The sequence below is a fragment of the Perna viridis genome, chromosome 2 (assembly GCF_037379345.1).
Source record: "Perna viridis isolate PV_CMFRI_1.1 ecotype Kerala chromosome 2, ASM3737934v1, whole genome shotgun sequence".
NCBI lineage: Eukaryota > Metazoa > Mollusca > Bivalvia > Mytilida > Mytilidae > Perna > Perna viridis.
In genome coordinates this window covers 63,934,491-63,950,603 of record NC_142446.1, presented here as the reverse complement: position 1 = coordinate 63,950,603, position 16,113 = coordinate 63,934,491, and the positions used below count along the sequence as shown (strand labels likewise).

The window sequence follows — 16,113 nt, the reverse complement described above, 5'->3', positions numbered from 1 at the left end:
GGCTTTCGCACTAATGCATTTATTTTACGTTTGTTGAGTCATTGACATAGGGACGATAGATGAAAATGCCGAGATAGGATAGGTTAACGGTTGTCCACTAAAATTATTTTCACGTACTGGATTTATTTCCCTTTGTTTATGAAACATATACTTTGATTTCAACTTATAGTCTACTTTTACTTTTTATTCACTTCCCTGGCACATTTCTGTGGGTCTGCATAATAACCATTTCCGTCGTATGAACGTGTATCGTTAGCCGAGTATGCGATGCTCGGTATTATAGAATGCTTATCTTAACTTTCTTAATACTATTGTGTTCAGTCAGGCATGTACTTAGGTGAACTTAGTTTCTGAAAAAAAAAGACAACGAAAGGAAATACAGTTAAAAGATAAATTATTGAAGGAAAGTAGTATTTGATAAGAAAAATGAATTTTAAAATGGACACGGGGCTTAGATTTTTAAAACAAAAGTTAATTCATACACATATGAAATCAATTTCACAAATAAAATATTCTTTTCACAAAGCTTAGGTTTTTCAAATTTTATAATGTTTATTTTCAAGTTAAAAACGTAGTATTTCTAGACACACAAAAATGATCCTGTTTATCGAAAAAAAAATATCCACCATCTTGAAATGAAAGGATGTGTTATGTGTATGTCACTGTCTCCACAATAATCATGGTGTGGTAAATGCGTTAAAGAAAACAAAATGTTTTCTATGAATGCATATTTTTCTAAAATTATTTTTAAATTTTACAGATGCACAGTTATCCCTGACAGTTTATGAAAACAATGATTCTTTTAACATTACTTGTATATTGAGTGAAATATGCAGTGAGGCCACCTTAAAAATTACCATCACCGATGGAAACTCCACTTCAGTACTATTGGGTAAAAACTCGTCGTACTGGACAAAAAACCTCAAAATAAGGACAGATGTGATTTTTCCGAAGACCGATATTTTATATGGGCAGAAAATCACTTGCAAACCTCTGACAGTAGATGAAGAATTTCCAGAAAACTTAACAAAAACTATATCATTATGCAAAAAACCAGGTAGGTATGATTAAAGTTTAATGATAAATTATTCATGGAAAGTTGTATTTGATAAGAAAAAATGAATTTTAAAATGGACACGGGACTTATTTGTAAAAAAAAACAAAAGTTAATTCATAGATATATAGAATAAATTTCACATATAAAATTGTATTCTTTTCACAAAGCTTAGGTTTTTCAATTTTATAATGTTTACTAAATTTAAAAACGTAGTATTTCTAGACACATAAAAAAAAATGATTCTGTTTATCGTAAAATTATCCACCATATTGAAATGAAAGGACATGTAATGTGTATGTGATTGTCTCCACAATAATGATGCTGGTGCAAATGCGTTAAAGAAAAAGAAATGATTTTTCATCTGAACAAGTTAACAACGAAGAAAGCGTAAGCACTTACACAGTCAATAACAAAACAGTTTTTAAGAAATTAAGAAGAGAAATTTGAATGCTATTACATCAAATTATTTTATTTTCAGAAAACTTAAGTAAATGCCCAGAAGAGAAACACGGGCATTTTTTCCAACATCCAACTTTATGCAACAAGTATTACCACTGCTCACATTCAACATTATTTCTACAGGACTGTCCGGCAAATTTAGAGTTCAATCCAGACAAATGTTCATGTGATTACCCAGAAGGCAGGTGCAAAGAATCTATTATGTGTCATACTCCTTTAGAAAAGTTGAAAGAGTGTCAAGGCATGGCACTCATTCGTAAAGAGTGAACATGTAATTCTGTAATTATAGTATACAGGCCATTCCTGGTAAAGAGTTGTATATTCTGTTATTGCAGATGTTTAAATGGTTGTAACTATTTTTAATGCTTTAATCGCCGGAGCCCGTGAAATGGCTTTAGAAAAGGAGAGAATACAGAGAAATCAAAATAGTAACTTTTATCATCGAGTTGAAGATCAGAGAAAGAGGCAAATATGAATTTGTCCGTAGTGTTTTATATCCGGTGTTTAGATAAAATAAAGACGTCCAAGATCATACAGACAATTAAACCTTTAATTTTATTGAATCATTCTAACATTCAGTTAATTCTTCAAACGTGAGATTCATAAGTTCCGATTCAGTAATTATTTGTGTTCCGTTTTTTTTTTATTCTCTTTGTTGATCAACAATAATGCGTTAGTGCTTAGAATTAAAGCGTGTTCTACTTCAATTTTTTTTCACGTGGCCTAACCTAATTTCTGAACCTTGTTTCTTTTCGATTTCCCGTCCTTTGCCATACAAATATAAAAGCATTACTAACAGTTTCCTTTAACCATATATTCTGCATTATTTTCTATAAAAATCAATTTAATACGTCAGAAAGTAATATATTAGTAGTCGTTATCATTAAGTGGTAATAATCTTATTAATTAATCGTTATATATCAATTTACACAAATGGATGCAATATAAATTCAATGGTTGATACTTCGTGGTATTGATACGAATTGATATATTGACATAAAATGTATCATGATACAAAATAATCATATGAATATACTTTGATAGCCCAACATATTTCTAATATAACACATTATAGAATAAAATCCCTTTCCATCTGGATATTAAGGGACACAAAAAAATATGTATATAAATTCATGTTAAAAGACAAATTTAAGACATTTGAGTTACAAAAAAATACAAATGAAGATATTAACGACTGAAAAACAAGTATTAAATTATAAGCAAAAAGCAAAGTTTTGTTGAATATATACATGCAAAAGTAGAAGTACAGTCGATCTTCTGGCTTTGTAATTGCTGTAAACCCTTTATGGTTAATTGCTGAAGAAGATTTGCAAGGCATTGTTATAGAATTTTCTTTGTAGCCAATTCCCTAAAAATGTTCTTCAAAATCAATTACTGTCTTACAGTTGAATTAAGAACAGAATTACATATTGCAAGGTGAAACAAAGATCGGCTTATAAAGTCATAGTCAATCATCATTTATGTTATCATTGTAGTCAGAGGAATGACTTATATTGAAATCAATATTGATATAATAGACAAAGTAATCTGTAAATATTACAGAAAAATAATTGCCATAGTTTAAACGCCTACCTTTTGGAAAAAGTCAATCAAATTTTATGTAACTATTAACAAAACTTCTACAAAAACAGATGATTTACATGGACCAAATAAATTGAAATGCCTATCTGAGACAAACAGAAAGCTGAAAAAGGTACTTTCATTGTACGTTTTCGTGTGTCCCTTAAATCAAGAAAGACACTTTTTGAAACTGATTGTAGATCCGCGTTCGTATCAAGCCTATTTTTCATTCTTTGTATTTTTTAAGTTTGATGTAGAGGTATTTCGTATTTTCAATAAGTTGATTAAAGATTACCGATTTTTTCTAAATAAATCTTATGGTAACAAGAAAAACATGTAGAAAGTTCTCATCAGTTGTACACAGTATCAAACATTAAGTTTTAGACAGAGCAGAGGAGAATATATAAATAAATGTAAACATGAATATTTCTTAAACATGTCGATATTGGTAATAAATAATACAATATTTGGAAATTGGTATAAAATATCATTAAGATATACACCTTAGAATAAAGTTACGATATTTGTTAGGCATATATAACATAAATTAACTGGCCAGACCTGGGCAGGGATGGATATAAAGTCAGATATTGATTCTCTTCTCTTTATTGTGGGTCTGTTATGTTTTTCTTTCATTGGTATGTTAGATGATAAGGTTATAGGGGATATGACCATGTCATAATGTAAACTTTGCCTGTTTTTTTCCATCTTGGATTCAGCCAGAAAAATCTTTTATGTAGCGTAAAAGACTGCTCATAATTAAGCATTGAAGCTTCAAATTTTAGGAGACATTAAGATATAAAATTACATTGAACAAGCTCAACGTTAGGTTTTCAGCATTGACAAAGTCACGTACTTATTTTTGTAAAAAATGTTTGCATTTGTACCTTACTTCTACGCACGAAAAAGCTTTATGCTATAAATTATTGTGGTCTCCCGTTCCGTAAAAAAATGTTTTGCAACAAGTATTGACAGAATTAAATACACACTTATTAAAAAGTCTGTGTTATCAAGAGTATATTCCACTAATAACGGAATCCACAGAGGTGAAATAGTTAAAAAAATCAGGTTTTAATGTTGCCGATCAACTACACGGTGACACTGAATGAATAACTATATCTTTAAGATCATTGGTGTTTCTAGTGTTTAATGACAGATAGACAGACATATCCCATCTGCGTTTAATGTATTCGGGGGACAATAATTAGAACATAATAAGCACATATTAAACTTCTTGTTGATCAAGTTATAGTTATTTTTAGCGGAAATGAACAATCCCTGTGATATTTGCGAAGTTTAAAAATATATAAACGAGAAAAATAACAAATGACACTTGTTCATTGGAAATTAATACTACGAATTTTGTAAATTAATGTGGGAAAATTTGAAATATATGCATTTATATAGGTATTAACGCTTCCGGTGTCAAATGCATTAAAGCTTGTCATTTGAAAAGACTATTTTTTCCCATATAATTGGCAAGTGGATATTCTAACCACAATACTTCAAATGATTCGCAGCCAGGACATGTTTATGTATTGTCACAACCCAACCAAACCACCAATGGGGATGCACGTGCCTTTGTTATTTGTGTGCATATTATTAAATAAACAAGATGCAGTATGGAACTTATATTGGTGCTAATTCAATATTCAAAATACCGTAAAAAACGGCAAAAAAAATTAGATCTATTAATTTTAATACGCAATAAATAGCCTTAGTTATACAAAGTCAGTGTATGAACTCTAAACTATCCTTACCAGTTTGTGAAATTTGGTTTATAGAAATTATCCAGGTCTTGTTCTTCAAACCAAACTTGTTTAAAAGTAAGCTGACTATAAGGTGGCAATAATGAGAAAAGGGAATAAGGTAAATATGATCCCATAAACATGATTGATAAACATATTAATACATCCTAACTATATGAATTACATATTGAGTAGGCAAGTCAGAAACTGAATTTAACTGATCCTAACCATATGACGTATACATATAGAGAGACTGATAACTGCTAAGGTCAAATGCTTTTAGAATCACTCTAAACTATACAATTTTACCAACACATTACAGATTAGTGCTGCCAAATATCCACAAAATCACGAAGTATCTCCTTCCTAACAAACATATAATTGATATAGCATACACTGGATACACCATTCATACATCTCACATATGTGTAAAAAGTAAAACAATACATACTCGATAAAGAAACGATTCAAGATCTAAAAAGCACGGTACTACGAAACTCAAATACTTCTATGGTATATACTGTGCTAAGTGCTAACTTTCTATTAAGTTATAATTCAAGAATTTAATTTCAATTTACACTAATTTCCATACTAGTCTGAGTTTTACAAATATCTTAACGCGTCAAAATTAACCGTTTCAATATCTCTGCCAAAGTGAGAACTGTTGTTGATAAATAAACCAGTAAATAAATGTAGTTAAGCTTTGATAATCTAAGAGTTTGTAATGCATGTTTTTCTGCTGTACTTAACATTTATTGTCGAATACAACTGTATTGCTTAGATTACTAAGACTATATTCGCTACACTGCTCCATCGGATCAAATTGATACAGGGAAGATAAAGTAAACGTACAGAAAGGTCTGAAGACTTCACAACGATGTTAGAACTGTCGAATTTGCGATGCAAAGTTTTGTTTGTTCCCTCCGCGGGACTCCAAACTTGTACCGCTGTGACATATATGGCAACACCGCCTGCACAAAGTGCAGCGCCCTAGACCATTCGGACAGCTAGGCTATAAAATATAGCTGTCGCTAAAAACCTTTTCTAAATCAATGAATTGACAAACTTCAAGGGCCCTTTAGTTTTTAAAATATAATATGTTTGATATTTCGTAAGCTGTAAAAAATATAATTTTACAACCGGGAACGTAAGATGAAAGGAAAATAACAAATGATTGGTGATATACACTATTTTGTTTGCACGTTAAGTGCAGAAGCATATGATTTTAAGAATATATTTGAAACGGCTGTTATGAGTTACAAAATAAATCGTCACGGTTGCTAGCACTTTGTAAATATTTGTTGACATTTAAAGCTTAAAAGTCAAGTTAAGTGTAATGAAATTGATACGTCATGGCATATCTTTAGTAAGTTGTTGATAAAATATATGAAATGTAAATGAAATTAATGCTGTGGATACATATATGATTTACAGGTGATATTGTTGTTCTTATTTGTAGTTGAAGACCAACAATCTATCGATTTAGAAATACATTTCAATATGAACTCATAACTACTGAATACATTGCAGAACAAATAAACATTTAAATATTATTAGGAATAAAATCACCACTTGCAAAGGGTTAATGTGAAGAAGAGAGGGGGTGGGATCGAAACCCTGGGATAGAGAAAATATACGTTAGACATTTTATCTTAATTTAGTCTTCATTAAAGAAAAATAATTTATACAAATCAGACTGGAGCTGATAAATGCATTTCAAAAGCCCACATGATTTAATATTATTCAGAAACAGCGCAGACCACATTAACACTTTTGACTTTACACTATGGGATAAAATAATAAGAAACTTTTACATTTAAGATGGGTCTCATAAAAATTAATTAAAACAAACTTTTTTCTCGTTTTTTTTAACCGATCATAGAAAAAATAACATTTTCCAGATCTTTGATCTCGGTTTCCATTAAGTTTACGTTTTTGCTTTGAACAGTCTAGATTCGATAATTTTGTACATCACATCTACCAGAAACATGCTTAATGACTTCCGATAACAGACATAATTTCATATTTTCCTTCTTTTGTCTACCCAGGAAGTTGAATTTTATGAGCAACTCGCTGAATTAATCTTTAAATGCAGGTGATGTTTCTTCTACCCATGCTGGTGGCCCATTATCCTAGCTTTTTGTGAAACCTGGGTTACTTATTTCTTCTTTTCTTTGGACGTATTATTTTGGTCAGTTCATGTTCTTTTTTGTGCGTGTTCGATCGTTATCCCAATAATGTGTTCCAGTTTTGTACGGTTCGAGTCCTGATTCTTTACAGACCTTTTTACTTGCGCAATATTTTAAAAGGTGTTATTGAGGATGCAATAGAAGTATAAATATTGAGTTTATTTGAATAATTGATGATTAAATCTGCTGGCCTTGATGAGTTGTTAGTGACCAATTAGGTTCGTTAGAAGCAAACTAAAATTTGCTTAGTTTATTAAATTTCATCAGTAATACCTTTGTTTTCTTATCATTGTTTCGTCACCAATGTTAATAATTTGCATACCACGCTTTCAATTCATTTAAAGGAGTGCTGCATCGTGTCTTTACATAGTTACACTGTCCGACAGGAGACACACATGAACAAACCTCTGGAATCCAATGGAAATTGTCAGGACATGATGTCAGGTACATGACTGTTTTGACACAATGGTAAAAATAATTGCATATAAGAGGATGCTGGTACATTTGACCATGTTGGTGTTCCTAGCATCTTGAAAGATTTTCTAAAAAGAGAAATTCATATAAAAGTAATGAAACAACAGCTTATGAAATTAGTAAATATAAAACTTGTATTTCTTGACGTATTTTATGAATTAAAGGAAATAGATTGAAAGTAACGTTGTTTTCGATTCGTTAGCTTTCCGTATTTTTGTCACGGGAAGGTCAATTTAGCTTTCCGTATTTTTGGTTTAATTTAATTAATACTATTGATTTTGATAAAATATGATATACATGTTATCCAAGTCATTTCATTCATTAATCATTCATTACATCATCAGTTTATATTAACTGACGGACCAAATTTAAAAGTCAAACGCGCCTTAACTTGAATGCACTCGTGCATGAAAAATATCACCTGTTTACTAACTACCTGTCATACCTGTAGTCATTACATTGTATTGGCATACGTGGAACAGTTTCATGTATTTTCAGGTTAGTCAATTATAAATATAAAAAAATGTTCGGGATTATTTTATAGTTCAAAACGAGAAATGTTAAGCTCGCTATTGTAATTTTATATTACAAAGTTGATTAATTGTATTTTCAGAATAAAAAAAATATACAGGACGACATTTTTCTTAATGCCACAGAATACCCGGCGACATTTATTTAAAAAGTTAAAAAAATACACTCTCCGACGTCATATCGTGTTCTTGAAATTTGTCTCAAATGTTTTACTCAGTTGGTTCTTCACAGGCAGACATAGTTGTAGTCAAATTTGAAGTAATCATGCCGTTTCCTTCATCAGAAAGGTATTTACAGGAAATTGTTTACACAGTTTGTACCCTCGCCTTCAGTATATTCATCACAACATTTGTTTTTATAGACGTCTCGGTCTTGTATGATTTGTCCTCTTGTATTTTTTTGAAATTGGTAAAATTGTCATAATTTATTGACACAGAAAGCATAGCTTTTGTGCATATATAACTAATTGTACACTTGATATTTAGGTCTCCATCTGTTTCTTCAATAGTACTGTTCAACTGTTGATCTGTAAAGAACAAATTTATCTCTGTTAAATGATGCTAAATAATGATTTTAAATGAACAATTTACGTACTAAGTTAATCTAAGGACAATCTAATACTGCTCAACAATTCTAATCATATTTTAATTCCGTTTTTATTTAGGGCTGGGATGGAACATTTGATACTCACTTCACACTTTATTGATTTGATATATTTTTTTATTCTGTTTTACATTGTTTTGTTCTATTTTTGTTGAAGTGAAACTCAAATCGTCATTATAACATCGGCAGACAATTAGATCGAAATCCGAAATCATTCATAAAATATATGCGTAAATATGAATGTAGAGTATCTGCATCTTTTCAATATTGCTATTGGAGGCCTATACTCGAATTCACCTCAGACTGTTTGCAGTTTTTTTTTAATTATCTTTTAAGTTACTCGTAAGTTCCTTTAAAAAAAATGCCATTTAATTCATGCCGTTCTGTACTACAACTTTCATACAATTATTTTTCGTTCTTACCTCCAAAGGTAACGACCAAAAATTTGCATCGCAAATTTGACAGTTCTAAGACCCTAAGAATTTTTCAGACCTTTCTATACGTTTACTTTATCTTCCCTGTATCAATTTGATCCGATGGAGCAGTGTAGCAAATAGAGTCTTAGTAATCTCAGTATACAGTTGTATTCGACAATAAAAGTTAAATAAGTTACAAAAGTACAGCAGACAAAACATGCATTACAAACTCTTAGATTATCAAAACTTAACTACATTTATTTACTGGTTTATTTATCAACAACAGTTCTCACTTTGGCAGAGATTTTGAAACGGTTAATGTTGATGGGTTAAGATATTTGTCAAACTCAGACTAGTATGGAAATTAGTGTATTGAAATTAAATTCTTGAATTATAACTTAGTAGACAGTTAGCACTTAGCACAGTATATACTATAGAAGTATTTGAGTTTCGTAGTACCGTGCTTTTTAGGTCTTGAATCGTTTATTTATCGGGTATGTATTTTGTTTGTTTGTTTGTTGTGGTTTAACGCCCAAGCAGCAATATTTCAGCTATATTCAGGCGATGAACATGAAATGAATGATGATGAAATGAAAATGGGATGGGACACAAGGATAATGGGGTCGATTAATTTTGATTGCCACTGGAAATAGGGAGAGGTGGGTAGGGACGGGCAATTTAGCCTCCTGTGGCGGAGCCTTATGGTTCCTACTCCGAGAGAATACCACAGTAGGGTTTTTTTAACATGTGAGGAACGCACACGGTGCACCACTATAGTTTGCGGTCAGGTTTTCCGTATTATAGCCTGACAACCCCAGCATGTAACACGCCAAGGGTACCCCATTCCACCACCTGAGGCAAGCAACCAAGGTACTCTGTGGGCAGAGCGCCCTAGCCCCTGGCTAGTGTTCTGAGCACTATTTAGTCGCCTTTTACGACAAGTTTAGCGCTGCTGCAGGCCTATTCTTTTGACACCCGGACCTGCACGGGTATATCGAGTATGTATTGTTTTACTTTTTACACATATGTGAGATGTATGAATGGTGTATCCAGTGTATGCTATATCAATTATATGTTTGTTAGGAAGGAGATACTTCGTGATTTTGTGGATATTTGACAGCACTAATCTGTAATGTGTTGGTAAAATTGTATATTTTAGAGTGATTCTAAAAGCATTTGACCTTAGCAGTTATCAGTCTCTCTATATGTATACGTCATATGGTTAGGATCAGTTAAATTCAGTTTCTGACTTGCCTACTCAATATTGTTAGGATGTATTAATATGTTTATCAATCATGTTTATGGGATCATATTTACCTCATTCCCTTTTCTCATTATTGCCACCTTATTGTCAGCTTACCTTTAACTAAATTTGGTTTGAATACCAAAGACCTGGATGGATGTTTCTGTAAACCAAATTTTACAAACTGGTAAGGATAGTTTAGAGTTCATACACAGACTTTGTATAACTAAGGTTATTTATTGCGTATTAAAGTTAATAGATCTAATTCTTTTTTGCCGTTTTTAACGGTATTTTGAATATTGAATTAGCACAAATATAAGTTGCATACTGCATCTTGTTTATTTGATATTATGCACACAAATAACAAAGGCACGTGCGTCCCTATAGGTGGTTTGGTTGGGGTGTGACAATACATAAGCATGTCCTGGCTGCGAATCATTTGAGGTATTATGGTCAGAATATCCACTTGACAACTATATGAAAAATAGTCTTTTCGAATGACAAGCTTTAATGCATTTGAACAGAGCTACCATTTGCATTCGCATTTGACATCGGAAGCGTCAATACCTATATAAATGCATTTATTTCAAATTTTCCCACATTAATTTCCAATATTCGTAGTAACAATTTCCAATGAACAAGTGTCATTTGTTATTTTTCTCGTTTATATACTTTTAAACTTCGCAAATATCACAGGGATTGTTCATTTCCGCTAAAAATAACTATAACTTGATCAACAATAAGTTTAACATGTGCTTATTATGTTCTAATTATTGTACCCCGAATACATTAAACGCAGCTGGGATATGTCTGTCTATCTGTCATTAAACACTAGAAACACCAATGATCTTAAAGATATAGTTATTCATTCAGTGTCACCATGTAGTTGATCGGAAGAAGCAGCAAAATTAAAACAGGATTTTATAATTATCTCACCTCTGTGGATTCCGTTATTAGTCGAATATACTCTTGATAACACCTACTTTTTTATAAGGGTGTATTTAATTCTGTCAATACTTGTTGAAAAAACATTTTTTTTAAGGAACGGGAGACCAAAATAATTTATAGCATAAAGCTTTTTTGTGCGTAGAAGTAAGGTACAAATGCAAACATTCTTTACGAGAATAAGTAAGTGACTTTATCAATGCTGGAATTTTTTTCTCAGTTACGTTGATCTTGTTAAATCTAACTTTTATCTTAATGTCTCCTAAAATTTGAAGCTTCAATGCTTAATTATGAGCAGTCTTTTACGCTACATAAAAGATTTCTCTTGCTGAAACCAAAATGAAAAAAAAAAACATGCAAAGTTTACATTATGACATGGTCATATCACCTATAACCTTATCATCTAACTTACCAATTAAAAAAAACACAACAGACCCACAATAAAGAGAAGAGAAAAAATATCTTACTTTATATCCATCCCTGCCCAGGTTTGGCCACTTAATTTGTTATATATGCCTCACAAATATCGTAACTTTATTCTAAGGTGTATTTTATAATGATATTTTATACCAATTTCCAAATATTGTATTATTTATTACCAATATCGACATGTTTAAAAAATATTCATGTTTACATTTATTTATATATTCTCCTCTGCTCTGTCTAAAACTTAATGTTTGATACTGTGTACAACTGATAAGAACTATACTAAATGTTTTTCTTGTTACCGTTAACATCCGTTTGAAATAATAAAAATATTGATACATGTACATACTACATTGTACTGTCTTGGGTTTTACAAGCTTTTTGACAACAATTAATCGAATTCGGCATTAGGTCTAAGAGCTTCTGACAAAAAGGGTAGATATAGATCCTTATATTGTTCAGTATTGAAGATTTGTTTACCAAACGTTCAAATGTATGTGTTCACTGGACCTGCTTTGCACCTTGTATAGACTAACGAACGGAGTATACTACATGTTAAATCAGTCATTTTTTAATGCATGTATGTAATGACTAAGACGTTATTATTCATCCAATTGTTTCAGTTAAAACAAAATCCATATAACATATTTCTTAGTATTATGCCTTCATAGTTAATTGGCATTAAGAATCGATAGATTAGAGTACATATATACATTTTTCAGCGTAAATATTAAAATTTGGGTGGGTGTTTTACATCTAGTAATACTTTTTTTCTTTTTATAAAACTGGATAATAAAGGGGTAACAAAGAGTGAATGTCTTTATATTGTCCCCATATTATTTCTTTCTAGAAACCGCATTGAGTTGGGGATAGATTTAGTAAGCCTCAGCTTATTTCAACTTATAGCAGAAATCCTCGAATTTTCTATTTTAAATTTTATATTAAGTGAATGATTTTTTATGTAATATACTCTTCTTTTACTCATTCTGGTAAATTTGAGACTCCTTAAAATGAAAGGTACAAGTCAAACTAATACTTTTCTTTAGAGTAAGAAATCTAGGAACGACAAAATTCATTCAGGAGTAAATCTTAACTTTATCAATTATGTCTTTAAGATTTTATTGTTATTAATTATATCTTTTTGTTAACTCCACGTTATACGCAGTTAAAAAAAGTTATCTACAAAGTATTCAAACAGTAAAGACACAAAAGACGTTTAAGATATCCTTACGTTCTAACTAGTTATGTATCTCGTTATATTTGATTTTTCATTTCTGCTTGCATGTCGTAATGTTCAAAGAAAATCAGGTTAGACAAACAACTTGTTTCATTTGAACTCAGATATTTAATCTATATATCGATACTTTGTATTTATCCATACCAGGAAGTGCAAACAGTGGTGCGTCTAATTTAACTCATCTGAAAGGGTTATTGATTGTTTTAAGCATTGTTTGAGATTTATTTTGGAAAATCGGTAATCTTTAGACAGATTATTGAAAATACGAAATAACAATAAATCAAACTTAAAAAATACAAATAATGAAATAGGCTTGATACGAACGCGGATCTACAATCAGTTTCAAAAAGTGTCTTTCTTGATTAAAGGGACACACGAAAACGTACAATGAAAGTACCTTTTTCAGCTTTCTGTTTGTCTCAGATAGGCTTTTCAGTTTATTTGGTCCCTGTAAATCATCTATTGTTGTAGAAATTTTGTGAATAGTCACATAAAATCTGATTGACTTTTTTTTAAGGTAGGCGTTTAAACTATGGCAATTATTTTTCTGTAATATTTACAGATTACTTTGTCTATTATATCAATATTGATTTCCATATAAGTCATTCCTCTGACTACAATGATAACATAAATGATGATTGACTATGACTTTATAAGCCGATCTTTGTTTCACCTTGCAATATGTAATTCTGTTCTTAATTCAACTGTAAGACAGTAATTGATTTTGAAGAACATTTTTAGGGAATTGGCTTCAAAGAAAATTCTATAACAATGCCTTGCAAATCTTCTTTAGCAATTAACCATAAAGGGTTTACAGCAATTACAAAGCCAGAAGACCGACTGTACTTCTGTTCATTGTCAGTGGTAAATTTCCATTAAATGAATTATATAAAGTATTATCGCAACATGATTCAGTGTACTTTTATATGTATATATTCAACAAAACCTTGCTTATTATGTAATACTTGTTTTTCAGTCGTAAATATGTGTAAACTTGTTCATTTGTATTTTTTGTAATTCGAATGTCTGAAATCTGCCTTTCAAAATGAATTTATATACATATTTTTTGTGTCCCTTAAAATCCAGATGGAAAGGGATTTTATTCTACAATGTTTTATATTGAAAATACATTGGGCTATCGAAATATGTTCCATATGATTATTTTGTATCATGATACATTTTATTTCAATAAATTAAAATCGTATCAATACCAGGAAGTAGCAACCATTGAATTTATATTGCACCCATTTGTGTCAATTGACATATAACGATTTACTAATAAGACTACTACCACTTAATGATAACAGCTACAAAAAAGGAATTGTGGCTACCATGTATTACTTTTTGACATATTAACTTGATTTTTATTGAAAATAAAACAGAATATATGGTTAAAAGAAACTGTTAGTAATGCTTTTTTATTTGTATGGCAACGGGCGGAGACGATGGAAATCGAAAAGAAACAAGGTTCAGAAATCCGGTTAAGCCAAGTGAAAATAACTGAAGTAGAATACGCTTAAATTCTAAGCACTAACGCATTATTATTGATCAACAAAGAGAATAAAAAAACGGAACACAAATAATTACTGAATCGAAACTTATGAATCTCACGTTTGAAGAATTAACTGAATGTTAGAATGATTCAATACAATTAAAGGTTTAACAGTCTCTATGATCTTGAACGTCTTTATTTTATCTAAACACCGGATATAAAACACTACGGACAAATTCATATTTGCCTCTTTCTCTGATCTTCAACTCGATGATAAAAGTGACTTTTTTGATTTCTCTGTATTCTCTCCTTTTCTAAAGCCATTCCACGGGCTCCGGCGATTAAAGCCTTAAAATAGTTACAACCATTTAAACTTCTGCAATAACAGAATATACAACTCTTCACCATGAATGGCCTGTATACTATAATTACAGAACTACATGTTCACTTTTTACGAATGAGTGCCATGCCTTGACACTCTTTCAACTTTTCTAATTGAGTATGACACATAATAGATTCTTTGCACCTGCCTTCAGGGTAATCACATAAACATTTGACTGGATTGAACTCTAAATCTGCCGCACAGTCTTGTAGAAATAACGTTGAATGTGAGCAGTGGTAATACTTGTTGCATAATGTTGGATGTTGGAAAAAATGCCCGTGTTTCTCTTCTGGGCATTTACTTAAGTTTTCTGAAAATACAATATTTTGATGTAATATGTCATTCAAATTTCTCTTCTTAATTTCTTCAAAACTGTTTTGTTATTAACTGTGTAAGTGCTTAAGCTTTCTTCGTTGTTAACTTGTTGAGATGAGAAATTTTCCTTAACATCATCTTTGTGATTAGTAGGATGTTGAAATGATGCCGATGCAAAGTCCCAAAGATACAATTAACCCTATAACTCTAATTACACCTACCTGGTTATTCGCGTAATGATATGGTTTTTGTTAAGTTTTCTGGAAGTTCTTCATCTACTGTCAGAGGTGTGCAAGTGATTTTCTGCCTACATGAAATATCGGTCTTCGGAAAAATCACATCTTTCCTTATGTTGTTTGGCAAGTACGACGAGTCATTACCCGATAGAATTGAAATGGAGTTTCCATCGGTAATGGTAATTTGTAAGGTGGTTTCAATGCATATTTCACTCAATATACAAGCAATGTTAAAGAAATCATTGGTTTCATTAACAGTCAGAGATAACTGTGAAATTTAAAAATAATTTTAGACAAATATGCATTCATCATGTTCATAGAAATCATTTCTTTTTCTTTAACGCATTTGCACCAGCATCATTATTGTTGAGACAATCACATACACATTACATGTCCTTTCATTTCAATATGGTGGATAATTTTACGATAAACAGAATCATTTTTTGTATATGTCTAGAAATACTACGTTTTTAACTTTAGTAAATATTATAAAATTGAAAAACCTAAGCTTTGTGAAAAGAATACAATTTTATATGTGAAATTTATTCTATATATCTATGAATTAACTTTTGTTTTTTTTTAAATAAGCCCCGTGTCCATTTTAAAATTCATTTTTTCTTATCAAATACTACTTTCCATGAATAATTTATCATTTAACTGTTATATCCCTTCGTTTTCTTTTTTTTTTCAGAAACTAAGTTCGCCTAACTACATTCCTGACTGAACACAATATCAATAAAAAAGTTAAGATTAGCATTATATAATACCGAGCATCGCAT

General features: G+C 30.9%; 1 protein-coding gene across 1 annotated transcript; it reads left to right on the top strand.

Moving 5' to 3' along the window:
* The first annotated feature begins 267 nt into the window (after positions 1-267).
* On the top strand, positions 268-2,217 carry LOC148626442 (uncharacterized). The gene is made up of 3 exons (XM_088571111.1): positions 268-274; positions 761-1,057; positions 1,536-2,217. The coding sequence occupies exons 1-3, from the start codon at positions 268-270 to the stop codon at positions 1,781-1,783; spliced, it is 552 nt and encodes a 183-aa protein (XP_088427237.1). The 3' UTR covers positions 1,784-2,217.
* The last annotated feature ends 13,896 nt before the right edge of the window (positions 2,218-16,113 follow it).

What these genes read in the sequence shown, in the direction of transcription:
- LOC148626442 (XM_088571111.1), top strand. An exon ending in ATCATTATGCAAAAAACCAG is followed by an intron (nt 1,058 to 1,535) that starts GTAGGTATGATT and finishes TTTTATTTTCAG; the next exon opens with AAAACTTAAGTAAATGCCCA.